General features: G+C 47.7%; 1 protein-coding gene across 1 annotated transcript in view; it reads left to right on the forward strand.

Annotated features, from left to right (window-relative positions):
* EVC2 (EvC ciliary complex subunit 2) overlaps positions 1-26781 on the forward strand; it is a 138440-nt gene that overhangs the window by 80079 nt on the left and 31580 nt on the right. The window contains exons 13-16 of the mRNA XM_058546710.1: positions 12-171; positions 2882-3336; positions 9091-9295; positions 13575-13697. Coding sequence (XP_058402693.1) covers positions 12-171; positions 2882-3336; positions 9091-9295; positions 13575-13697 — 943 coding nt within the window. The remainder of the gene's footprint in view (positions 1-11; positions 172-2881; positions 3337-9090; positions 9296-13574; positions 13698-26781) is intronic.

The following is a 26781-nucleotide window of genomic DNA, read 5'->3' on the forward strand; positions in this document are numbered from 1 at the left end:
TTTTCCCCTAGAGCAGGGTACTTGGATGAAGACCAGATGGAGGTGCTGTTGGAGCGGGCTCAGACAGAAGTCTTTTCTATAAAACAGAAGTTGGACAATGACTTAAAGCAGGAAAAGAGAAAGCTCCACCAGAAATTAATAATTAAGAGAAGACGAGAGATGCTGCAAAAGGTATTCAAGGAATTATGCTCTTTATTCTTTGCATAGCCGTTTCTGAACACCCGCTGAGTGCCAGGTACCACGCCAGGCATTGCTGTCAGAGAGCTAGGGTCCGGAGGGTGACTGGGCAGGTGTCGTGATGTGCCATCTACGCTTGATTTTCAGAATGTTCCACAGGTCCTATCCAGCCTCAGTAGAGCAGAGAGGGAGCCATGGTGGATTAGTAAAGTCTGCCTGGGCGACGGAATGGGAGTGCTGATTTGAGTGGATAATGACGATGATAGTGCTAAGTGTGTTATATAAGACATCTTATTTAATCCTTACATTAGCCCTGTGAAGTAGTAACTACTGTGTTCTCTCTTTTTTTTTTTAATGAAGATACTGAGGCTTAGAGAGCCATTCAGGCTACTATAACAAAACACCACAGGCTGGGTGGCTTCTAAATGACAAACGTTTATTTCTCCCACTTTTGGAGGCTGGAAGTCCAAGATCAGGGTGCCAGCGTGGTGTGTTCTGGTGAGGAGAGCCCCCTCCGGGTTGCAGACTGCCGACTTCCTGCTGTGTCTTCACGTGGTGGAAGGGGCTGGGGAGCTCTGCGGGGTCTCTTTTACAAGAGCACTAATCCCATTCATGAGGCCTCCTCCCAAAGGCCCCACCTCCGAATACCATCACATCGGGCTTTAGGTTTCAACATATGAGTGTTGGGGGACTAACGTTCAGATCTCAGCATGAAGTTATGGGGCCAAGGTCAAATATCTAGTAAGTGGCAGACATGGAATTGAACCCAGGCCTGTCTGACTTAGGGCCTAAGCTTTATCCTTGACTCTAACCTGCTCAGCTGTTTGCCCGCCTTGAGAGAGGAGAGACCAACACGTAAACACATAAGTGCATCATGATGTGCTCACTTCACGCCATACACAATGCGCTCTAATAGCACAGAGAGGAAGTTACTGTCTCTGCCGGGGAAGGCTTTACCGAGCAGGCGCAGCATAAACTGAACCCTGAGTGACAAATGCACATTTGTTGCATACAAGGCTGGAAAGGGCCCTGCAGGTGTCTTGTTCTAAGGTGGGGAGGTGTCTTGTTCTAAGGTGGAGCGGTCAACCCGGAATGCCCTGCTGTGCCTGGGAGCTCTGAGAATGTGAGGAGCTGGAGTCTGCGGAGGGATGAGGGCAGGGGCTGGAGGAGGCATGCCCAGGAATGAGGGCATGGTGTGCCAGGCTGAGGGATTCACCCTCCATCCAAGGACGGTGGGGGACGTTGAAGGATTTTCAGGAGGAAAGGATGCGATCAGATTTGGGATTTAGGAAGCTCATGTGAGCAGCCTGTCGGATCCAGTTGGAGGAGCCTGGGGTATAAACCCATGGGAGACTCCAGTGCTCGGCCAGGTGAGAGCTGACGAGGGCCTAAACTGAGACATGCCCTGGGCCGGGGGTGAGGACAGATTCAGAGGATGTGTGGGACATACAGGATGACACCTAGGTGGTTGTCAGGTACCATTCAGGATGGAGGGAAGGGGATGAAACTAACTTTAATTTGATCAATAGAAACTCTACATTTTGTTATCAAGTTTTGGGCCCAACATAAAGCCGTGATTCTTACCTTGACTGTTGAACTCCACCGCATTCTTGAGCATCACCTCATCCATCTCCATTTGCTAAAGGATCAAAACAGTGGGCCCAAGCCCACATTCCTCTGATGGTCTGGCCTGATTCAAGGTTTGGATCTAGGAGGATGGATGCGCTGCAGGCATTCCAGCGGTCTTCCGTGAATATTAGTTCTTGCAGCTGCTTTTGATAAATCTTGTGAGTGGCACAGAGTTAGCACGTAGCTCCGCAAAGATGAAGGTTGATATTGTATCCCCAGGGCTGAGGACACAGAGTAGGTGCTCAGTAAGTATTTGTAGGATGAAGGAATTGGCATTCTCTGATCACCAGGACCCATGAACAAAAGGCAGATCAACCCGTGTCCTCACAAAATAGTACCAAGATTATCTGCAGGTGCAGTATTATAAATAACACCATGATGGACATCTTTATGCATGTCAGCTTTTTTCCCACTATGGGCCTTCGTGCCTACTGTTCCTTCCCCCAGGAATGTTCTTTCCCTGTATCTTAACCCAATTAAGATATGACCTCATCTCTCAGGTCTCGCTTGGATCTCCTTCCTTAAAAGCCTTCCCAGACCTCCTCATTTAAATTGCCTCTGATGGATCTTGGGGTTTTTTTTCCTTATAATATCATGATTTGCGGTTACTGTGTGCCTGGGACATAGTAATAATAATAGCAGACATTACTCTACACCAGGCACTTCTCTAAGAGCTACCCACGTATTAAGCAAATCATTGAATCCTCACAAGTAGTCTGTGAGGTAAATTCTATTATTGTCCCCATTTTACAGATTAGGAAATCGAGCACAGAGAGGCTAAGACACTTGCTTTGAGTCACTCAGCTTATCACTGGAGGAGCTAGGATTGAACCCAGGCGGTCTGCCTCTTGGGCTTTACTACTCAATAAACACGTGTTGAATAAATGTTGAACCAATGAAGTTTTCACTGTATTTTGGGTTATTTTCTTAAGCATAATTTCCTAAATGTGATGTTGTTGGGGAAAGGCTATGGACATTCTGTGCCTCCTGCAACAAATTTCCAAAGTATTTTCCCAAAGGGCTGTCCCCACCAAGCCCTGTCCCTGTTTAATTTCCTTTCTGAAATTCCTGCCAGCACAAGGAGCAGCGGAAGGGGCAGCTGTCCATCGGGGAAGCCTTCCGAGCTGCTGAGGGTGCGGGCCAGTACCTGGGCCAGTGGAGGAGCCTGATGGCAGACCACAGCGCCGCCCTGGAGGAGCTGCAGGAGCGTCTGGACCAGGCTGCCCTGGACGACCTCAGGGCGCTGACCCTCTCCCTGTCCGAGAAAGCCACCGAGGAGCTGCGGCGCCTTCAGAACTCAGTGATGACCCAGGAGCTGCTCAAGCGCACTGTGCCCTGGCTCTTCCTGCAGCAGATCCTGGAGGAGCACGGCAAGGAGATGGCAGCCCGGGCCGAGCAGCTCGAGGCCGAGGAGAGGGACAGGGGCCAGGAGGGTGTCCAGAGCGTGAGGCAGAGACTGAAGGACGACGCTCTGGAGGCCTCAATGGAGGAGCAGGCAGAGCTGAGACACTGGGAGCACTTGGTCTTTCTGTGAGTACCCATGTATGTTTCGATCGTGTCCTCTCCACCCACTGGTGAGAGAAGGATCCCACCTGTGGTTATGGGGGTGGCCGAACATGCAACCCCCAACACTGGACAGTGAGGTCGACAGCAGTTCATGAGTCACCTGTACTCACAGCCATGGGGTGAGGGACACTGCATGCCACCCAGGGCTTCCCAGAGGTTGCAGAGTGAACAACAGGGGCAGTGGGAGGCAGGCTTTGTAGTAACAAGAGGGTGAGGTGCCCCCTGGTTCCCCCGGGGAGGATGTGATTGGTTTGTTTGAATAATTGCATAGGCTGGCAGGGAACGGAAGCCCACTACTCAGGGATAAGCAGGCCCTGTGCCTGGTCCCCGTGATAAGCAGTGCTGCTTGACGAGGGGACTTTGTCCCAAGAGCAGAGTGGTGAGGCCAGCTTGCAGTGAGGCCCTTCCAGGCCCTCCCAGTTTCACCCGATGTCAAGGCAGCACATATATGGGGCCTCAGTTTAGGCCTCACAACACACTGCACCATCTCTTCACCTGGCCCCTTCATTCACTGATTCCTTATTTGGGCCATTTATCTTGGTTATTAATTCTAGAACCATGTAATGACTTCCACCTCTGAATAGGATGTAGTAGGTCACAGCTGGCCAACACTCTTGCTGCAATAACTAGAAAATAATGAATAAATGGCACAACTAGAGGCAGGCCCGGTGGCGTAATGGTTAAGTTTGCGCATTCTACTTCAGCGGCCCAGGGTTCGCAGATTCAGATCCTGGGCACAGACATACGCATGCTCGTTTAGCCATGCTGTGGAGGCATCCCGTATAAAAAATAGAGGAAGATGGGCACCGATGTTAGCTCACGGCTGGTCTTCCTCAGCAAAAAGGAAGATTGACAGAGGTTAGCTCAGGGCCAATCTTCCCCACCAAAAAAATAAAAATAAAAATAAAATAAATTGCACAACTAATGTTTTTAAAGACATGGGAGAGCTGTGGAAGTGATGAGCACTGGTCGAAGTGAAATTCCAGAGGGGCCAAGTTCAACAGTCCTTACTTCCCTGCAACATTTGCCAGTTCTTCGTGCAGACTGAGATTTGGCCTGGCTCCAAAAGGGGGCCCTTAGTGGTATGATAGAAACCAACAGAGGTTTTGGCAGCTGTTTAGGGCTGGCACACCAGATTGGAAACTGGAGGAGCCCCAGACGTGGCCAGTATCCAGTATGTGGCTATGGAGAAGAATGAGATGTAGGCAGTGTAGACTGAAAAACCTGGGTTTGAATCCCAGCACCATCACCAGCTGTCTGAGTGTAGGCAAGTTACTTGACCTCTGTGAGCCTCATCTTTCGTGCCTGTAAGATGGGAACGACAATACTAAATCATTTAGGGTGCTTTCAGCAGCACAGGATGTATCAGGTTGTTTAAGAGGTGAAGAAAATACTTTATAAGAGGAATTCAGGAGGTGAATGTTTCCAGTTTTGATTCAGTGGCTCAATCACGCTAACAAGGACTCAGCTCTCACCTTCATTCTGCTCCACTCTCCTCAATGTGCTGCCTTGGTCTTTGGGCTCATCCTCTCATGGTTTCAGAATAGCTGCTGCAGCTCTAGGTGTCACACTCATCATCTCCTTTTAACATCTGAGGCATTGACCCTTTTGATCCTACTGGACAGGACCACATCATAAGCCTATCCCTAACCATTCACTAACAAGGAGAGTGAAGTGGCCATGAGTGTCTTAGACCAGAGGGCAGCAAAATTTTTCTATGAAGTGCCAAATAGTAAATATTTTAGGCTCTGAGGGCTATGTGATTTCCATTACAGCTACTCAACTCTGCCTTTGTAGTGTGAAAGCAGCCATAGACAATCCATAAACTAGTGAACCTGACGATGTTCCAATAAAACTTTATTAACAAAAGCAGGCAGTGGGCCGGATTTGGTCCACGGGCTGTAGTTTGCTGCTTCCTGCCTTAGACCAATTGCAGTTCTGTCCCTGGGGCTGTGGACAGGGGGCATTCCTATCCCCAACATTGTTGGAGAGTAACCCCTCTAAACAGAAGTTGAGCAACAAGGGGTAAGGAAGTGGCTCTAGTTTAGGTCATCAGCCATGTCTAGAAAATACCATCTTTACAGCATCAATGAGAGATTACGTGAGCTAGTATATTTAAATCTTTTAATCTAACCCTTGGTCCACAATAAGTGGACGACAAGTGGTACCTGCTATCATTACCACCATCATTCCTGTGCTGGAAGGGTTCAGGTTATCTGGGGAAACAGAAACATAAATAGCTGACTATGATAAATGAAGCATGAGCGGTTAACCACATTGGGATACACCATGGAGAATCAAGAGCTTTGCCAGGCTCTGAAGGAGGTACGTTTTGTGTGCCAGCTGCCGACCTGGTACTGGGAGCCAGAGATGAGCCATTGGTGCTTTGCCGAGGTCGAGGGAGACTGAAGCTGGCTCAGCTTGATAGGAGGTCCTGGTCCTTACCTGGGTGTGAAGCGGGGAGGCCAGTGCTTGGTGGGAAGGAACAAAATGAAAAAATCAACAACAATAATGGAGATAAACAGTGACCACCATCTACACAGTCTATTTACTTAGAGAAACTAAATAACTATTTACGTGTAAGGACATAATTGTGCCCATTTGGCAATAACATAGAGCCTCTTTTCCCTTTGACCAACAGACCCACCAGTCAATAGTCCTTAAAGTTGCTTTTCCTTTAAACAAACAAACAAACCCTGAAAACCTCATTCAAGCAAATAAACAAACAAAACCCAGGCCCTTTTAGTATTCTTTTCTTGGTATAGACACTCCACAGTTTAAGTTGAATCTTAGTCACAATTTAAATTCTGAATCGATAGCCCTGTTGGTAGAAATGGTTGCCCCGACGTAGGATTGGGGAGGGGATGTGGTGGGTCTGGGCTGGGGGAGAGGGAAGGGAATGAGTCCTTGTCAATCTATCTGCCCAGTCCCTCTCAGTCTGTCTACTGCCCTCCCTCTCTGTTGATCCTGTCTGCTCTGTGTGCTCAACATCAGTGGTCCTCCCCGTCTGCACCGAGGCCTGGGCTCTTCCTGAACCCTTGAGGGACATCAGACAGCATAGCACCTTTCTGCAATGCCCCTCCATTCTTGGTGGCCATTACCTCCCGTGGACCAGGATTTTCCTGGCTTCAAGATTTAATGCTTCTCCTAGACTCTACTCTTCCCTGAGGACTGCCCTTGCTGCCAGGGAGAAGAGGTCCCAGGTGTTTGCAGAGAGTGATGCTGTCTTAATATAGATTAAGTGACCTCTCGGCTCTTTCTCATCTCTTCTTTATGGTCTCTCCTCATTTATTTCCCAATCTCTGTTACTTTTGTTTTCTTGAACAAACAAGATGCTGTCTCTTCCAAGCCCAGAAAAATCAGTTCCTTAAACGCCACTTCTTATTCCCATGAACTGCTCTCAGCAATAATTGTTCAACTCAACCTACATTCCACTAAAGTCTCTACACATTCCAGCCTGCTCTGGACCCTTCCACGCATATGAAGTAGACTTGACATTCCTATTACCAGATGGTCATTTTCTTCAACTTCATTTGGATCCATTTGCAGGGAGTATTACTAAAGCCGCTGCTGATCTGGTCATTCACCAGGAAAAGAGAAATCTCATTTTGCTATCAGAAAACTCTTTATGATTTTTTTAAGGGTTAAAGAGGGTCAACTCACAATGCACGCAATGTGAGTCTGCGTACATACCTTGTTTATTTAAGATTCCAAAAGCTTGCAGCCTTTATTTCTGAGGCATTGTGTAAAAATGGCTTTGCACAATAGTTTTGAAACACATTTTTATAAGCTTCTCGATTTCGAGCAAGATGGAGTTGCTGTAAACCTGGTCGAATAAAGCAGAAATTAATAGGGACACATATTTTCGCCAAGGAAAGTGTGTCTTGGGGACTTATTTCCTAAACTCCTGTCAGGATTTTAAATTCCTTCAGGGCAAAGACCCCGTCTCCTGTATTTCTGTGTTGTCTTGGGGCCTGTGTAGTAGAGGTTAAGACAAGACCACCCAGGGCTGATCTGGTTTGAAGGTGGGGAAGAATAGTGACTCGGATTCATTTCGGAGTTGCTTTCCCTTTGGATTCCGTGTAACCAGCAGACATAGGGGCAGAGATTCTCCACGAGTAGCAGCTGCAGTTTCCTGAGGTCCTGTAAAAAATCCGTGGGCCCCATGGAGCGTGGAATCCAAGACAGGGGTGTCAGCAACGTGGGCTCGGGCCTTCAGACTATTTCTGGCTGGGGCCCCACATCAGTCCTGGAGGTCCTGTCTGTTTCCATGAGAGAACTTTCCAGCTGAGCCACAGTCCCACACTCCCACTTTGAGATTTGGGTGCGGTAGCCCCGGCTCTCGCCTCCCACAGTAGTTTCCTGCAGATATTTCTGAATTTAAAGCATCCACAAAGCATATTTTATGCAGCCAGTGCTGATTGAACATTGCCAGAATAACCAAAGAGAATATTTGTTGAATGAATAAATGAGCAGATGCACCACACATTTCCCAAAGCAGAAAGGAAGAGCAAAGACTTCTTTCATTGCTCTGTCCTGGGTCAGGGAGGAAATTCTGTCCAGAAGTGCCCAGCAGACTTCCCCTTACATCTCATTGACCGCAGCTGGGTCCCGAGGGCAGGAAGTGAGCTGTGGCCATTCTTTTTTGCAGAGTGGGCTGTGGGCCTTGCCAGAGAGGAAGGGGGGATGTTCCTCAATTTCCTCATCTGTAAATTGAGGACTGAGTTGTCAGGAGGATTAGCGATGCTGTAGGTAAATGTGTTTGTTTCCCTGGGGCTGCTGTAGCAAATTACCACAAACTGGGGCTTGAAACAACAGAAATGTGCTGTTTCACAGTCCTGGAGGCCAGTATGAATCAGGTGTCTGTCGGCAAGGCGTGCTCTCTCTGGAGGCTGGAGGAGAGGCTCCGCTCCCTGCCTCTCTCTTAGCTTCCGGCGTTGCCGGCAATCCTTGGCACTGGTTGGCTTGTAGCTGCATCTCTCCAGTCTCCACCGCTTGTCACATGGCCGTCTTCTCCCTGTGTGTCTGTCTGTCTCCTCTTCTCATAGGGACACCAGTCTTAGTGGATTAGGGGCCCAGCCTACTCCAACATGACCTCAACCTACTTCTTAATTCTATCTGCAAAGACCCTATTTCCAAATAAGGTCACAGTCACAGATACCGGGGATCAGGACTTGAACATATCTTTTTTGGGGGACACATGTCAACCCTTAACGGTAAGTCACTCATGGCTTGCAGCGTGGAACAGGTTTTCTCTAAACGATCGTCATTGTTTAAGACCGAGCACAAGGGCCCCCCATTCCGTGACCCACCTGAACTGAGTGGGGCGTCTGTCCTCTGGGGCACGGTTCCTACTCACAGTGTGCTGCAGCAGGCTCACTGGGTGGTCTTTGTTTTCATGTCTGTTTCTGAAGCGACACCAGGTTATCTTCAAGGTCATGAGCTCTGGAGGGCCTCTTGCTCCTCACAGATTCCCTCACATCTTGTCTCATTCAGCTTTTATTCTCAGCTCCAGTGTGATGTGTCTCACACAGCATACGTTAGGTGCTCAAGAAATCCCTGGGGAATGAGTGCATGATTAAGGAGATGATTTTTTTCCCCTGACATTCATTTCACTCATAGATTTTGAGCTTTAAATTTCCAGCTCCCCCCACCCACCCAGCACAACCCCCAGTGTTTTCTCTTGATGAGAGCGTATCCCTGTAATTGCTTTGCCAGGAAGCTCTGCTCCTCGGCCTTCTCCCTGTCTGAGGAGGAGCTGCTCCAGATGCGGCAGGAAGTTCACGGCTGCTTCGCTCAGATGGACAGGAGCTTGGCCCTCCCCAAAATCCGGGCCCGAGTCCTGCTGCAGCGACTGCAGACTGCTTGGCGAGAAGCAGAGTTCCTGAAACTGGACCAGGCCCTGGCTGCCCCCGAGCTGCAGGTAGGATGGACATCTCGGGGGCCTGATTGCAGGGGTGAGGTGTCTCCCATCTGCTGGTCCTACGGGATCTAGCCCGCCCTGGGCTCATCTTATCCTACCCTCCCCCGTCCTCTCCTTTCCAGCCATGTTGGCATCTTGCCATTCCTGGAACCACCAAGCTTGTCCTAACCTTCAAGTCTGTAGTGGACACCACTGGTGCTTGGGTCTTTGCACTGTCCACCAGTGGCCGTGAGTCGGCCACTCACAGTTCACAGCTACGCCCCTCTCCCGGCCAATGACTCACTCAGGTACAAAAGGCCGACCCCTTCTGTAGGTGGCACGATAGGATGCTCACCTCAGCTCAAGTGGGTCAGGAGAAGGGTGTCTCTCCCACTGGGCCGTGTAGGATGGTGATTGACAGCTGCCTTTAGTGAGCACCTGTGATGTGCCACAAGGGCAGATGACTCTTGGGTGCAGTGTCTGCTCGAGAGCGCCCGTGAACCAGTCAAGGCCAGACCTTACCTGAGACCCCTGCCTCACGTGGCCCCTTTCCCCTTCTTGTCCTGGTTCCTTTACCCGCTACAGGATGCTCCTGAAGAGCCCTCTCTCAGGAAACCGTGGGCACCCCGGTCCCTGTCTCCAGCTCTGCCTCTGGGGATCCCGACCTGAGACAAGGCCTTTGAACTTGCTGTTTCCTCTGCCAGGAACACGCTTCCCCCAGAACATCACAGGGCCAACTGTTGTCTATTCCCACGTCAGCTCCCGTCGCCTGCACAGAGGGCCTCCCTGAGCACCCACCCAAAAACCCCTCTCCCCAGGCATTCTTCATCCCGCAGCCATGTTTCGTGTCTTCATATGATTGACGGCTGTCTGGAATGTCCTGGTTTCTTGACTTGCTCATTGTCTGTGTCCCCACTACAGACAAGCTCCCTGACCCATTCACCACTCTATACCCAGCACCTAGGAGAGTGTCTGGTGCATAGCAGGAAAGCAATTAATTTTATTGACTGAACCAACCAACCACCAGATGTGTGCACAGTGTTGGGGCTTCCCGTGAGGTGATGATCTGTTGAGATTGAAAACACATTAAAATCACTGCAGCTTACCTGATCTTACCTGAAGTTCACAGCAGTGCCAGGAGGTAGGTGTTATGTGCCCATTTTACAAATGAGAAAATCGACCAGCAGAGGAAAAGTGAACTGACCTAGGTTGGCAGGAGATAGGAGACCTGGGCTTAGAACTGGTATTTTATGACTTTAAACCCCCTGCTTTTCCTTTCAGAGAAAAAAATATCAGACATATCCTTTCTGAATAAAAAACAGTGGACAGAAACAACTTGGAAGCTTTTATACTCTTTTATATTAAAAATAATTGAGGATTTTTTTTTCTATTTCTGTTCTTAAAAGAATGCAGGATAAATAAAATGGTGGTAGCTAAAGAGTTAGGGACAAATTATCAAAAAAATCTTTTTAAAGGTTTTGGAACAATGAATAAAAATATTTCCATACAACTGAAGTGTGTTTCCCCTGCTTTTGAGCTGACCAGGGGCGGATCCTGGCAGGAGTTGTTTATGACTTTTAAGTTGTCCCAGGGGCTCGGTTTTGAAATGGAAATGGCCCTGCACACTGCCTCAGAGGGACAGATGCGTCTGCCCTGGGCGTGAAGCGTTCTTGCTCAGCATCTGCCAGAAGGAAAGTGCAGGTCGGCAGGGGCTGGCGTCTGCGGTGGGCTGAGCCTGGCTCCCTTCGTAGGCACCATCTGGAGAATGTGGAGGTGCAGATGGTGGCGACGTTGGCGGGCCGTTCCCTGAGCATTGAGGCCTGGGACCAAGAGAAGAGGCTGGTCCAGCCTGCCCAGCCCCTGGCCCCGGGCTACCCCTCAAGCAGGGAGAGCAGCTGCATCACCAGGCTGAGCGCATGCGACCCAGGCCCTCCCTTGCCAGCCTGAGAGTGGGGGCGAGTTATCCTGCAGGCCAGCAGGATGGGGAGCTCTCGCTTTAAAGAAATTTTAATTTTTTATTTTTTCATCTGTAAAATGGGCATAATGAAGATTATTGTGGGAATTGGGTGGTCTAATATGTAGAAAAGAATTAGCTGGTGCTCCATACATTAACATTCCCTTGGGCCTCCCCCATCCTGTCTTCTCACCACTAGGTAACCCCCCAGTTTCCTCCGTGTTGGCCTCCATTTGGATTCAGGACCCTAAACAGAGACAGTATCTAATGGCTGATGTATCTGCCAGTAGCTCCCAGGGCTCTCAGATCATTTTCCAAGTGAGCTTCAAAGGACCCGGTAAACTCCTCACGAGATGCACGAGTCAGTTTGCCACCCACTTTCTTCAAGGCTTTCCGTGGCTCCCTCTGCCGGGATATAAGTCCTGCCGTGATCTCAGGGCCCACGGGGTCTGGCCCCTGACCAGACATGTGCTGGTAAACTGACCCTCGGGGGGGGGGTTCGGGGAGGTGGGGGCAGGGAAACCCCGATTTGTAGCATTTGCCCGTTTCCCTGGTGTAAGTACTCCTTCCAAGACCAATTTCAAGCTACCAACTTGACATCACTGTGCGTGGGGTTGGGAAGAGATGCACATGATCAGCCCCGTGCCCCTGCCCCTGCCCTCACCCACCTTAGCTTTATCCCCTCCCAAGCCCAATCCATGCTCTGGGCTTCAGAGTCTTTCCCACCAGTCTGGCTCTATTCCTAAGGGGCGCTGACCCACAATTTCCTCTTTTTGGTGTTATCCCTGTTGATTGGGAGATGAAAACTAGTTTACTCATGGAATTAGCTGACCCCAGCCTGGGCATTTAGCGAGAGTAGGCTCAGGAGCTAGGAAACTTGAGGTCTAGTTCTCAGGGCTCCCATGACGTGGCGTTAGGCCACCAATTCTGCTCTCCTGGCCTCAGTCTCCACCTCTGTCAAATGGGGGCTTTTGGACTCAGTGAATTACTGTGTTGTGCTTGCTTCCTCTGAGCGGGCTGGGGCAGGCACTGAGGACACAGTGTCCTCTCTTGTATTGTTGTCATGGGCAGCCTAAGTGATTGTTCAGGAGCCTGGGGCAGAGTCTGATGGGCAGGCCCGAGTCCAGGTCTAGAGCAGGCTCTGGGAGATTGTGGGGCCTCAAGGGATGTGGTGAGAGAGAGGAGAAAGGCCAGTGGGCAAGCTGGGAAGGGAAGGAGACCGGCCCTGATTGGGGAGTGACTACCTGCCACGTATTGCACTGGGCATCTTAGGGGTGTTTTGCTGTGTGGGGTCATGTTTTGCTGTTATGTCATGTCCTGTTGTTGTATTCTTATGTTATATTCTGTTGTGTTTCATCGCGTTGTGTTGTGGTGTGCTATATTGTGTTATGTTACTCTGTTTAGTATGTTATGTTGTTACGTTGATATTATGTTGTGCTACGTTCTTGTAGTAATCCTATGAGGTAGATATTATTATCCCTGTTTTACAGATGTGCAACTGAGGCTCAGAGATTGTAGCGTCTGCTGCACTCCTTCATTCGTTGAATAGTAATTTACTAAGCGCCCATGGCCTCATCTTCAGCCGCTCTCTCCCTTGCTCCTTCCATTCAAGCCCCAGCTTGTTCTTCTTCCGGGCCTGGAACCCGCTGCTTCAGAGTTTTGCAGGCCTGACCCCGTCTTGTCATTGGGTCTCAGCCGCAGTGTCACTGCTCATATCTGTGAAGTGTGCAGCTGTCCATGCTGTAGTCTGGGGGGATCCGTCCACGTTAATCTCTGCATGCACAGTGTCTCCCTGAGTTGACGCCACAACCATCCTCAGCAGCTGTTCACTCTGCAGGCGTTTTCCCTTCCTCGCAGCATCAGATAACTCCCGCCCTCTCGTCACGGCCCCTTGTCTCTCATGGTGCTCACTGGCCATCTGAGGGTGTCTGTTTGTTGTTTTCACGTTTACTGATTGTCTTCTCCATGTTGTGTAGGCTTCACAGGGACGGGGCCCTCTTCCATCCTGTTCCCCACTCAGAGAGCCTGACGGGCTGAGGTCCCACGGCTGGGGAGGAGGTAGACCTGGGTTGGCTCCGTGGTCTGTCTGACTACAGGGCTCTGGCTCTGCCCACTAGAGTCCCTCTGCTCCCTTGCGGGGAGGAGCCCACCCAAGTGTGTGAAGACTGGAGGCCCATGAACCTGAGCTCCTTCCAGGAAGGCTTCCATCTTTCCTCCCCTCTCAGCCTCAGACAGCTGTGCGGTGCCGTGAGCTGTAGAAGCTTCTCCTGGCTCTGGGAGACTCGGAGGCTGCGTGAACTTGCTGGCGGGCACTTATTTGCCGCTGTCTCCTCTCACCCTGTCTAGCAACAGTCCAAGGCGAGAAAGCCGCGCTCCAAGAGTAAGAGCAAGATAGACCTTTTGAAGAAGTGCATCCAAGATAAAATCCAGCTCTTTGACGAACAGGCCTCTGGAGACCTGATTGAAAAGGTCAGTGCTCCTGCTCGTCTGCTGTTCCTCACCGCACACGCTGGGCTCACGGCCACCCCATGTGCAGGGGCACAGGCCCTTGGGGGCTACTGCTATCCATCTCCACCGAGCACCGTGGTTTTCAACTGCGGTCCTGCAGATGGACTCACCTCCGTCCTCCAGGCCTTTCCACCCGGTCCTTCTGTCTGGGATCTTCTCCTCCACTTCTCCACCTGGGGGTCTGCGGTTCATCCTTCAGACCTCACTTCTGCTGCCTCCACTGCCCGTAGGTGCTGCCACCTTTGTGCCTGGCGCTGGGCTGAGGTGTTTGCACGTGCTGCTTTACTTCCATCTCTCTTTTTGTCTTGCGCCCCCTCCTCCGTGCCCCCACAAGTGGCCTGGCCTGCCTCCCCAGCCCTGTCCCCCTCACTCCCTAGCTATAGTGTGCGTTCCCGCACACGCCGTGCACGACCACTTGGTGCTCATCCGTGTTCTTCCCTCCTCCCACAATTACTTTCCACCTTTCTTTACCTGGATAAAGGAACTTTGTTCTTAGCTGTCCTAAGGTGCTGCCTCTGTCCTCAGGTGTCCCCTCTTATCGTATCGAGCTCTGGGGCTGCAGCAATGACTGAGGCCATCCTGGCCCCTGCTCTCATGGGGACACATTCTAGTTGGGGGAGATGGACAAAAAGCACTTAGGTTATAGGCCACGGTCAGCGCCACTAAGGAAATGAACAGGCTGATGTGATGGTGACGGGCTGGGGGTGGGGGCGGTGGGGTCGACTGTAGGAGGAGAGCCAGGTTAGGTCTCTGAGGAGGCACCGTGTCTGCACTGCCTGGTGCCCGCTGGTTCCCCCAACCCTCAGCAGAGGTTCCCAGGAGGAGTGCGTTCAGAGAATGGACGTCAAACCCTGTTTCTGGGCTGCTGTTTTTCTTTCTACCTTCTTTCCATGTCCTTTGCCTGATTTTTATTTTTATTTTTTTTTAATGTAAGTGTATTTCTCAGAACACAAATGCATGATCTGGCAAAGAGCCATAGAACCTGTTCTGGGCAAGGTCAAGGGCTCCCTCCAGGTGTGTCCAGATGGTTGATGTCTTAAGGGACCCCAGAAGTGGCCCCCCCAGTCCCACTCGTGTTCCATATAAAATTGAGAAATAAGACAAGAAGTAAGGCAGGTAGAGGTGAAAATATCATCTTTCATATAGTTAAAGGTTAATTCAGAAGATAGAAATTAGTGTGAGAGCCAAATGGGCTCGCTAAACGACCCCGAAATTAGACTCAGTCACCCAGTCACGGGTGTCCCCGAGGGGCCGGGGGCTGCCTGCCCTGGGAGAGCAGAGCAGAGGTGGAGATCCCGGAGCGGAGCTGAGCAAGCCCGCCCAGTGTGTTCCCAGTTCCCCGAGGAGGAGGAGAGGAGCGGGGAGGAGAGGCAGGAACTACGCTAACTGAGCTCCCGTCACAGGGAGGGAATAGTGGCATGGGGGTCGGAGTGGGGCGTTTCCTCCCATCCATGCTGGTGTGTGACCCTCTGTTTGACTGAAGGTGGAGGCCGTCCGAGAAGGAAAAGTTGCGGTTTGGTTTGGCAGAGAGAATGGGTAGCCTGAGCCGTGCCAGAGAACACGGTGCCAGTTCTGAGGAAGCCTAGAGAACCTGCGGCCCCATGAAAGGCTGGGCTGCTGGAGTGCGGGGTCTCCCGAGGGGCTGGGAGAGCAGACCCAAGGGGGAAGGGTCTCCAGTGCCGGACCGAGAAGATGGGCTGAGTCTCACCTGCGCCATTGACGGAGGAGAGGGACAGGATGACTGATTGGGTGAGAAGATTCCGTGGTTCCCTGAGGGAGACTCAGCCCACCTGCCCCGAGCTCACCTCTCTCACTTCCATGTGAGGCGTACATTTGTCCTCAGCACGAGCCAGACCCTTCACGTGGGCGGAAGACGCAGCCATCTACCCCAGCTCTGGAGGAAGGACTGGCATTTTCAAGGGTGATTTACATTTCATTTTCATCTTATGCAATGATTTAAGAACTTAACTCCCCTCTTAAGATATAGTAGCATTTTAATAAGAATAGTGCTTATTTCTTGTTTGCTTTTGAGGCTCTGTGGCATTCCAGGCACCTTGCTGAACACTTTATGTATACATATATATCACACATTTGCAATAGGTACATATATTACATATATCAGCTAGATGTTATATATAAATATTAATAAGAGCTCATGTGATTTGAGAGCTAAGTTCTTCACGTGTTTATTCCTTTAATGACATCACACATCCCATAAAATAAGCCACCGTCACCCCTGTATTGGAGAAGCACGAGGAGGTGCAGCAGCTCCAGGCTCACATCCCGGCGTCTGGCTTCAGACCCTGTGTGTTTGCCACTCTGCTGGCTTGTCTCTCCTTCAGTCCATTACGTGCTTTAACCCTCCCGACTTCCCTAAGAAGTAGGAACAATCAATATCCCTATTTTACACATGTGGAAACTGAGTCCCAGAGAGGTTAATGAGTCTGCCCAGGTCCTTGCAGCCAGGCTGGGGCGGATCCAGCACCCGAACCTAAAGCTCTCTCTCTCTGTTCGTCATTGCCAGGCCGCGTCTCAGCCGAATGTCCTGACCACAATTGGTGGGAATGTGCCCACAAAACGTGGTTATTTCCACAGCAATGTGGGACAAACGTGCCTTGGCTCCCACATCTGTAAAATGAGGATTGTGACAATCATAACCCACTAGTCACGGGGTTTTTGTGAGGAGCAACTGGGCAGGAAGGTGCTTTTTAACTTTAGAGTGCGCTACAGTGCTAGTTTTTTCCAATAATAGAGCAGCTCCATATGCGCCGTAATCCGGAGGAAGGCACATGAGAGGCATTTGTCAGCTGTGACCTTTTAATGACAGGTGATCTTCAAAATCAGCTGTTTCGTTGTGGCAAGTGCCAATAGAATAGGTGCTCCCGAGTCAGCGGCTTTGATGTGCCTCCCGAAATTGATTGATTGCGTCTCCTAACATCCGAGCAGCAGTTGTCAGAATTTTCATTTGCAGGGTAATTGCAGAGAGAAATGACAGCCCTCAGTGTGAGAGGCAGCAGCTGAGAGTTCTGTGAGCATGTTTCGGGACTGGGAAGTCCCTGAAAGCTCACGCAGCCATAGAGGTGGAGTTGGGTCTTGCTGACCACTGCCCAGGGACCCACTGCAAAGCCCCAGCCTGGCTGACAGTGTGCTGACCCAAAGGGACTTTGGCTTCACAGCGGGGGCTGCAGAGCAAGCTGGGAGCACATGCTGAGTGCCCCCTTTCTTTACTAGGATCCGTGTCAGATGCCCCCAACTCTCAACTCCAGGCTGATATGTGCCTCGTCTGGACTCTTCCTTCCAGAGACATTGGGAGAATTGCCCAAGATCACGTTGTCAGTGAGTGGTAGGGCTGGGGGTCGAGCAAGACACCGAGCAAGGTGTGTCTGCCTCCTTCCCCGTGCCTTTCCATCACAGCGTTGTGACCACAGTGAGCTGTGACAATGAGACAGCTTCAGCCTCCCAAGACGACTCTAGTGTTCTTCCCCACGTCCCCTCCCTTTCTTCCATTTTCCTTCTTTTCCTTGCCCTTATCCTTCCCTTTCCCTCTTCTCCATCCACTTCCTCCTGTAGGGGATGTTTTGTGGAGTGTGCTCTCTGGGCCAGGCACTGTTCTAGGTTTCTCCTCTTGAGATCTTCTCCGTGTCACATGAGCAACCAATGTGTGCTTCAGCCATTTGGAAGTTCGCATCCTGCTCTCAGATAGAAGATCCTCCTGACTAATCCGAGCTCCACCTTGAATGAATGGTTGTGTGACTAATTCAGAAAGAGTTGTATGACTGATTCAGGGAGGAAAAGAGAGACAGACAGACAGACAAATGTGAGCTTCCTGCCTTCCTACTGTTTCTGCACAGCTGATGGGTTAATGGAGTGAGGTGTCAGCTCTGGTCACAGGCAGCTGTCCTGAGAGGCTGGGGTGCACCTGTGATCAGAAACAGGATACTCAACCACGTATACCCAGTCCTTATGATGGGCTCATTACAAACTCACAGATGCACAGTTTTAAACCTGGAGGATGTTGGAGGGCATATACATTGTAGAATAAGTTAATCAAATTCCTAAATAAATTTCTGTTTTGATTGCATTAAACTTACAGGTTAATTTGAGAATAGTCTTCCCCTCCAAAAAGATGGAATGTTTCTTATTTTATTTGGATCTTCTTTTAGGATCTTTAATAGAATCTGCAATTGTTTCCATAGATAGGGTGACCATATATCTTGATTTGCTTGGGACAGTCCCAGTGTCCCCTTTGTCCCTTCCCATTAGCTCTCCCTTTCACTCTCAACTGGGGGATAAATCTTATGGTCATCTCACAAATAAGATCTTGTGTATTCTCTGTGGTGCTTCTCAGATATATTATAGATTTGATTGCAGTTGTGAATGATAATTTATCTTCAATTATATTTTTTACTTGTTTGATACTGGTGTAAAGAAATGTTACTAATTTTTATAAGTCTTTCCAGACTCCCTGGTTCTATCCCTGGAGCTGGGTCCAAGTCCTAGTTCGGCTACTTTCTAGCTGTGTGACCTTGAGCAAGTTACTTAATCACTCTGTGCCCTAGTATACTCGTCCTTCGAGTGTGGGTAATGGAAACACCTACCTCTTAGGATTGTTGTGAGGACTTATCTGTTGATTCTGCTGATTCTTTGCATAGTCAGTCGTAATATCTATAAATAATCACAGCTATTAGCCTCCCTTCCAATCTTTATTCCTCATTTCATTTTCTTATCGCTATTCCAGTGTCATGTCTGCTTGTTCCATCATCTCTCTCATCTCTACTGATTGATTTTCCTCCGGGTCATGGACCATATTTTCCTGCTTCTTTTCATGTGCTGTAATTTTTTATTGGATCCTAGGCATGGTGTATTTTACATACTGGGTACTGGATTTTCTTGTGTTTTCTTTAATAGTGTTGGAGTTTCAACATGTAAAGTTATTTGGGGTTAGTTTTATCCTTTCAAGACTTGCTTTTAGCTTGGTTAGGTGGGGTCAAGAGCTGCCTTTAGCCGAGGGCTAATTGACCCCCGCTGAGGCAGTCCCCTGCTGGGGGCTCTGCCCGATGCCTTGTGTGCTGCGGGGTCTTTTCACTCCGGCTGGTGGGGTGCAACTCTTCCCAGCTCTGTGGGGGTCCAGCAGTTGCTCTGCCTGGTGTTTTCTGGTGGTTCTTTCCCTGGCCTCGCGTCGCTGTCTTTTTCAGGCATTCACAGGACCCAGCCAAAGGCTTGAGGACACGCCTGCAGATCTCAGGCGCTTTCTCCCTCTCTCTTCGTGGAGCTCCCTCCTCCCTGGGAATTGGTCCCACAAATTCTAGACACAGTGGCCGCCCAAACTCTGATTTTGTTTTCTTAACCTAGCGAGCCTGCTGGGTTCCCCATGCTCCCCCTACCCAGCCCCCCACCTTGCATCCTAGGAACCGCATCCAAGCTGTAAGCTGGGGCAGCTGTGGGGCTCACCTTGTCTATCTCCTTTCTCTCAGGTTTCCCAGTCCTGCGCTGCCTGTTGTCCAGTGTCTGAAATCTATGCATCACATACTTTACCTGGTTTTCTGGTTGTGGGAGAGTAAATCCAGTGAGAGTAGATCTGCTCTATTACTCCATCATGACCAGAAGTGGACATTTTTAACCTAACCTTTTGTCATTGATTTTTAATTTTAACCTATCCTTTTCTTTAAAAAATCACCTTTGCTATTGGTGTCTAATTTTATTATATTTTAGTTAGGGAACAAAGTATATGATAATGATTCTTTGGGATTTTGTTGAGGCTTCCTTGTGGCTTTATAATAGGTCCATTTTGAAAGATATTTCATTTGTCCTCCAAAAGGATGAGTATTTTCTGTTAGGGATGGAGAAAGGAGCGCAAGGAGGCAGAGAGGAGCCAGGTCACGTGAAACCTGGAAGGCTGCACTGAGGAGCTCGGACCTTTTGAGGCAAAATTGACAAAATTTAGGCACTGCGTGGAGAATATTTGGGGGAATATATGCATTTCTAGTTCTGTAAGGAGGTCTGTATTGAGAACTTCCTCTCCTGACCTCTGTGCTTATTGGCCCCTGCAAGGGGATGCAGGCCTTGTCTTAGTTTGACCTGTTCTTTTCCTGCCACTTATAAGGGAGAGATGGAAGCTAAGGTCGCAATCCCAGTCCCTACCACGACGTGGATTGATTTCTGTGAGCTGAAGGGCGCTAAGGCAGACACCTCAGCAAAGATAAAGTTCCATTGTGGGCTTGATAGATGGTCAGAGTCTCCCTATGCAGTGGCCAGTCGTGTCAGTCCCTCTGCCCGCTCCAGGAGGGCAGCTAGGAGGGCTGCTTGGAAGTGAGTGCCCAATTGGCGAAGGGACATTTGGGTGCTTTCCTTGACCTCCAGGGGACTCTCACCAGCTTGGGCCAGTTTGTTGGATCTGAAGGACTAGAAGGCTGCCACTTAAAACGGCCCCTGGCCAAGGTCTTACTTGCTGAATGCCTTGGCCAGGACGGAGAATGTGTCTTTTTTCTCCTGCCTCAATGCCTAGGCCAATCCACAAAGCAGAGTAGGTACACAGCACAAACTGTGTAGCTCATTTTTATTTTCCAACTGTTAGAAATAGATCTATTTAACTGTCTACCAAATCTATCTGTCTGTCTACATCTATCTTTCTATCCATCCATCCATCCATCCATCTATCTTATTTTTCCACCTGTATCTATCAATTACCTACCTATATCTATCTATCCATATCATTTACCTACCTGTATCTATCCATCCATCCATCCCTCCATCTGCCATCATCTATATCAGTTTACCTACCTCTATCTGTCTATCTGTCTATCATCTCTGCTTTTTACTTAATACTGAAACTTGAAGATTTTCCATATTGACATATAAGAGTTTCCTTATTGCTTTTTACCGCAGCGTAGCGTTTCGTGATATGTGTGAACCTTAAATGATTTAACCAGCCCTCAATTAATGAACATTTAGGTTCTTTTCAATCTCTTCGTGTTTGAAGCAATCTTGGAACCTCTGCGTATATCCTACACCCCTCTGTAGAGAGGCAGGTGGAGTGGCTATTATTATCCGTTTCACGAATGAGAACGCTGAGACTCAGAAAGGTTGAGCAACTTGTGCAAAGGCACAGAGCGGGTAAGTGGCGGAGTAGAGCCTAAAGCACGGGTCTCTTGATGCCCATCCTTGTGTTCTGTTAGCAGATGTTTGATGGATCCAGAAATGAAGGGAACATTTCAGTTAATCTTTGGTATGTTCTCCTGCTGTTTGTGCACAGAGTATATATAAATTTCTCATAGATATTCTTTAGGAACATTTAAATATAAATGAAAAAGACATGAGCATACATCCTGCTCACCCATTATTTCTGGTCTTATTTTAATGATGTTGCCCTCCATCTGGTGGCCTGTCTGCCACATAGCCATTCACCTGTCCACTATTCATTCACTATTTCCAGGTTTCATGACGTGCCGTGTGTGCACACTTCATCAGCAGTCCCTTTGTTCGGGAGCGGAACTCCCACACCGCAATCGAGCGTGCTTCCTATTGTGTTTCTGCAGCTGCCTCGGCACTTGTGCAGAGGTGGCTGGCGCTTCTGTCAGGAACAGCCCCTCACACTTCTGTCATTTCAGAAGTGGCTAGAGTTTAAGCATGAGAATAATGTGCTCATTATTCTGGCCTGACAAGAGAGAAAACTGATGGCACAGGTCCTTATCGAGCTTAGGAAAGAAGAGGCATTGAAAGGGAATGCATTTTAGGAAGGAGAGGGACACTCCCTCCATCCACAAAGGCTGGGAAAGCCTCCAGATGCTTCTCTTCATGTCAGCTCTTGCCCCCATTTTGTCGCTTGAGGCAGACTCTGTCAATGTCATCTCCCTGGAGCACCGCTCTGGGCACGCTGCCCCCCAAAAAAATCCAGATTCCTGAGCGTGGCATTCAAGGCCTCATAGTCAGACTTCAGCTTACCTTTCTTGTCTTCTATTCTGCTTCCAGCTTCTCATGCCAAAATGTTACCACGGTTATCTGTGGATGCTTTGAATGTGGTAACTTTTTTCTACATTGTCCATTTAAAGATTTTACTTCTGATTTTTATTGAATTTAGGCATGTATTCTTTTAAAGAGTCAAATAATTCTACAGTGTTTGTGCTGAACAAAGAACAGCTCCCTGCAGCCACATTGCCACACATTTTCAAGTCCTCGGAGATAACGACTTTTAATCTTTTAGCTTAATCTTTTGGTTTTTACCTCTCTATCTCTAAATAACGTGCTTGTCTTGCTATTTCTCATTTTCTCTACTATTAGACATTGTCTATTCACTTTTATTTATGGAAGATAAGATTTAGCTATCTTTCTTCTTTGAACCTGCAATACACACGAGCCCTTCCTGTCCTCCCCCACCCCCGATATAATTAGATTCATATTTGAGATTTCTGTTATTATGATTATTTAACTGTTATTTGGAGCCATATCAAAACTGAGATTCATTTTTCTTTCCTGTATAGCTTTTTGTTTTTCCTGGAGTTAGTATTGTCTTTGGTTTCTTTTTTGGTTACTTTTCTATGTGCTTATCATTAATTCAGTCCACTTCTTGATAGTTGACTCAATATCCTATCAGGACCATCACACAAGTCATATCTTTTATTAATTCCATCTTGTTGACGAATCTCTCTCTGTAACTCTGGTGTTCTCCGATCTGGATGTTGCCCTCAATACCTTATGCTCAGCTGCCATCTTGGGGTCATGCTGTGAATTCCCTTCCCTCCTCTGTTTCCTGATATGCTCCTATTTTAATGAAGTTTATCCTCTATTAGTTTCCTAGGAAAGGATACATGAGAAATTTAATATTTTGAAATTTTGCAAGACTGAAAATATTTTCATTCTGCCGCCTTACTTGACAGATAGTTGGACTAATCTTGAAATTCTGGGAAATTCTCTTGAATAATTTTGATGATTAACTCTCCTTCTTTTCTCTAATCTGTCTTTCTAGATCTCTGAATATTCAGATATTGGACCTCTTGTACTTTAGTTTTCTTTTTTATTATTTTCTTTTTCTTTGTTCTTTTGCTTTACTTCCTGGGGAATATCCTAAATTTTACCTTCCAAACCTTTCATTGAGTCTTTTGTGTATGTTTTTAATTTCTAATTCTTCAAGAGTTTTTTTTTTTTTTTCCTCTCTGAATGCTCTCTTCTTAGAGAAATAACATTCTCTTGTTTTAAGGCTACTATAACTTCTTGTATCTCTCTGAAAACAGTAATGTTTTTTAAAGTTCTTTTTTAAAAAAACTCCGCATGTTACCATTACCTCTACATTCATTACGGGCTTTCCCAGGTATGTGGTCATCCCTGGTGGTCTGCTCATGTTTAAGAGTGGAGTACTTGCAAGCTGCTTGGAGGCTCTGAGCCAAAAGCAGGGCTTGTAGACTGTGACGTTCACTCTGGTGTGACTGGGCTGGACCATTCACTTGGGGAACTCCACTGTCAGTATCTTTAAATCTTTCTTGAAGGCTGGACAGAGTCCCCAGACAAGACAAGTCTCCTGCCTAGATGGTCAAGGCCTGGCTGCTGGCATCTCAGGAGCCGAATGGGGGACGAGAGCTGAGATTTCAGTAGTCAGTATGTAAAGTTCACTTGAGCCCTCTGTTTTCAGTATGGAGCCTCCACCTTCAACTGGGCTGGGTTTCTCCAAGTTCATAGACTCTTCCAGGGAGCAAATCTCTAGTTACCTGCTGGGTGGAGGGAGGAGCAGTGTCTGCTGGGCAGAGTTGGGTGGGGAGAGTTCTGGGGGCTTGTTTCTAGGTGAGATGCTCAACCTTTCCTCCTGTTTACCTTCAACTTTGACCCTTGACTTCTAGATCTATCTGGTGCCTGCATTTTCTGAGACTTGGTGGGATTTTACAGTATAAATTATGTTGCTTCTTTGCCTACTCCATTGCTGGCTTAGAATTTAGCCTTTTAGGATCTGTTGAGTCCTTTACCACTCAGTCATCTCCTCTCCAGCTTTTAAAATTTGTGGCTGTTGTTTCCTCTCTTATTTTCCTCATCTTTCCCTTCTGCCTTAAAGAAAATAATAGATGCATATTATAAATCCACTATCTTTCACCAGGAATCTCCATTGCCAATATTTTTCTACATTGTACGTATATTTTATAATTAGAAATGAGGAAACTTTTTTAAAGGAGGAAAGAAAACCCCCAATATTACAAACTATTATCTTTTTTCCTACAACCCAAAAGAAACTCTATTTGACTAATTATAATAATGATAATAGAAATAATAGTAGTTGTAATAATAATGGCAGCTACTATTTATTAGGTGCTCATTAGGTACGAGAGATTTTACTAAGCATTGTCTCCTATCATTTTATTGTTTCATTTTCACAGACAAAACTGAGACTCAGAGAGGTTAAGCAACTTGTCTAGGTCACACTGCTGGTTAAGTTGTAACCTTGTATGTAAGAGATAACAGATCAACTGTAAAGGAAACCAACAAAACTATGCTGACAGGTTTAAGGCAGTACCCTTAATTTGTTTGAGATTTTTGTACTTTGATTATCTAGATGATGGAGTGGGTGGCAATGTCTTTCCAGACATAGAAATCAATTTTTCTGTCTCTAAATTTAAGCACTGGTGATGTTTATTTAGCAAGGTGGTATTTCATTTAACAAATATTAACCCAACACACTGTCAGGGATGAGGGAGAATTCCCCTCCGCCCTTTCCCTCAAGGTTCTTCTGGCTGGCCAAATAATTAATAAGACAGGTTACCAGGAGAAAATAATACCAAGTTTAAAAACATGTATACATGGCAGAAACCAGGGAAACTGTTTCGCAACACAATAGCAGAGATTCTCATCTTAAATACTATCTTCAGCTAAAGACAAAGGAGGGTGTTTTGGGATTTCAGAGGGGAGGAAGACGATTTACATGAAGAGGGAAATGTAAATGTTTGTCAGACAATGCTTTGCAGGGCCACCTATAGAGAATGTGGCCGGAGGGACAGGAATTGTAGTAATCAAGAGTATGCAGATTTAAGTCTTCTTCTTCCGTCCTTTAAGAGTTTTCACAGATAAGGTCATCCCCCGCCCTCTTCCCACTACACAGAGGGAGATACCTTTACAAATGTAAAAATTTGGTAAACAGAACTTTGTTAAGAATGGGCTTAGCGAGGACCCTGCCAGCCTGTCTACACCCAGAGTTAAATTCCTTTAGGCAGTTGGGGGAGGTCAAATGTCCGTCAGAGAAAATAATCAAGGTAAAGAGACATATTTCAGAGTGGCCAATTTTGATCTCCCACAACACCTTTACTGAGTCCACTCCCTTCCTGATGGAAGACGAGGAGAAAGTCTTAAACACTTTCCATCTTCTTACTCCCTCTGAGCATTTTGAACCCATCCAGCAAAGCATAGGTTAAACTGGTCTGCTTGGGGGGGGACCAGCCACTAAAATACAAGTGCACACTCATATTTAAATAGTGTTTCACCAGCCTTTCCTCCCAGCATTCAGATGTGAGATTCCTGATGTGACCCTCTCTGACCCCTTTCTTTCCACGCGGAGGCACTTTGCTAGTGACATCCTGGCCTCTCTCCATCCCTCACCCACTTTTCTCCAAGGAGGGTGTTCTCTGTTTGGTGGGATTAAGGAAGGGACTGGGCATGCTCAGTGCAGCTCTGTCCTCTCTCTTTGGAAGCCAGCTGCCCATGGGAAGTCCACATTCTCTGTCCAAGATGTGATGAGCTTTTGGGGAGGCCTGCTGTTTGGGGGGAGTGTGTATTCATTTGGACCACATCTGAGCCACATTCTATCTAGTTCCCATCAATATTAATGCTGATGTTTGGCGTCTGTCTGGCTCACCTATGCATCTAATTGTATTTGTTTCCAAACCTGGATAAGGAGCGGGGTGTGATATCTTGAATGTTTTAGAATCCCAGTAATTCTCTGCTGATTGACAGGAGTTGATTTTATTTTGCATTTAAAGGACATCACGGTGCATAGAAGAAACTACTCCTTTGAAATGCACATGATGTCAGGAAACTAGTAAGGAAGTTGTTTGAACTTCCCATTTAAAATAAGAGTATTTAGCAGCATATTGTTTTGCAAATGAATTTTTATTACTTTAGAGAGCTTGAATATTTAATGAAGCCTGTCATTAATACTTCATAGAAATGCAAATCTATATCCTTTCCCAGGAGCTCTTTTAGACAAGGATGAAAAGCCTCTCTAGAGGCACATTCTAATGGTGCTAGAATTAACAAATTAAGCTTTCCGAAGAAGAAGAAAGGATTTTGGAGAATCTTTCTTTTCTTAATTTCCCTGTCCACGTTGTTCTTACAGCTCATACAAAAGGCTTTACACTTGCCCCACATTTTAGGTATGAATTTGCATAAATAAAACTTGAGATATCCTCATGGCCACCTCATCTGCCCTGCATCTCTGCAGGGAACGAGGCCTTACGGGGTGTTTGCGCCACCACCCACCCAAGGGTGAGGAAGACTGAGACCACATGGAGGTAACGTGGAAATCTGAGCTCATGATGAGGTTACCTCTCATCCATTTCTTGCTCATTTGCCCATCACTCATGTTTTTCCACTTCAGGAACTTTCTATAGGCTTGCTGTAGCCCTTCCCATTGCCTCAGGAGGAAGTTCACCTTCCTGTACTTGGCGGCCAGAGTCTCTGTACTGGTTTCCGTCCAGCCTCTGTGGCCTCGTCTTCCGCCTTTCCTCTCAGCTCTGATTTAATTCACCTTCTCACTCACTCCACAGGGGCCCCATACACTCCTGACTCAGCGCTTGTGATTGTGCTGTTCTCTCTTCCTGAATGCCTGCATCTTCCAGCATCCAGTTCAAATGCCAATGTCTTCACCACCTCCCTGACCCCTCCGCCTCCTCCATCCTCTAAGCTACCCTGTAGCACTATATATAGACCACTCTTATGGCGCCAACCGTATTCTACCTGCAATAATAAGATTAATACCAACAATAACAACAGCTAACATTTATTAAACACTCCAATGTATCAGACACTGTTCTAGGCAGTTAAAAGTAGTAGATTATTTAATAATCAAAGTAACCCT

This window comes from Diceros bicornis, chromosome 8 (genome assembly GCF_020826845.1).
Source record: "Diceros bicornis minor isolate mBicDic1 chromosome 8, mDicBic1.mat.cur, whole genome shotgun sequence".
In the NCBI taxonomy this organism is placed as follows: Eukaryota; Metazoa; Chordata; class Mammalia; order Perissodactyla; family Rhinocerotidae; genus Diceros; species Diceros bicornis.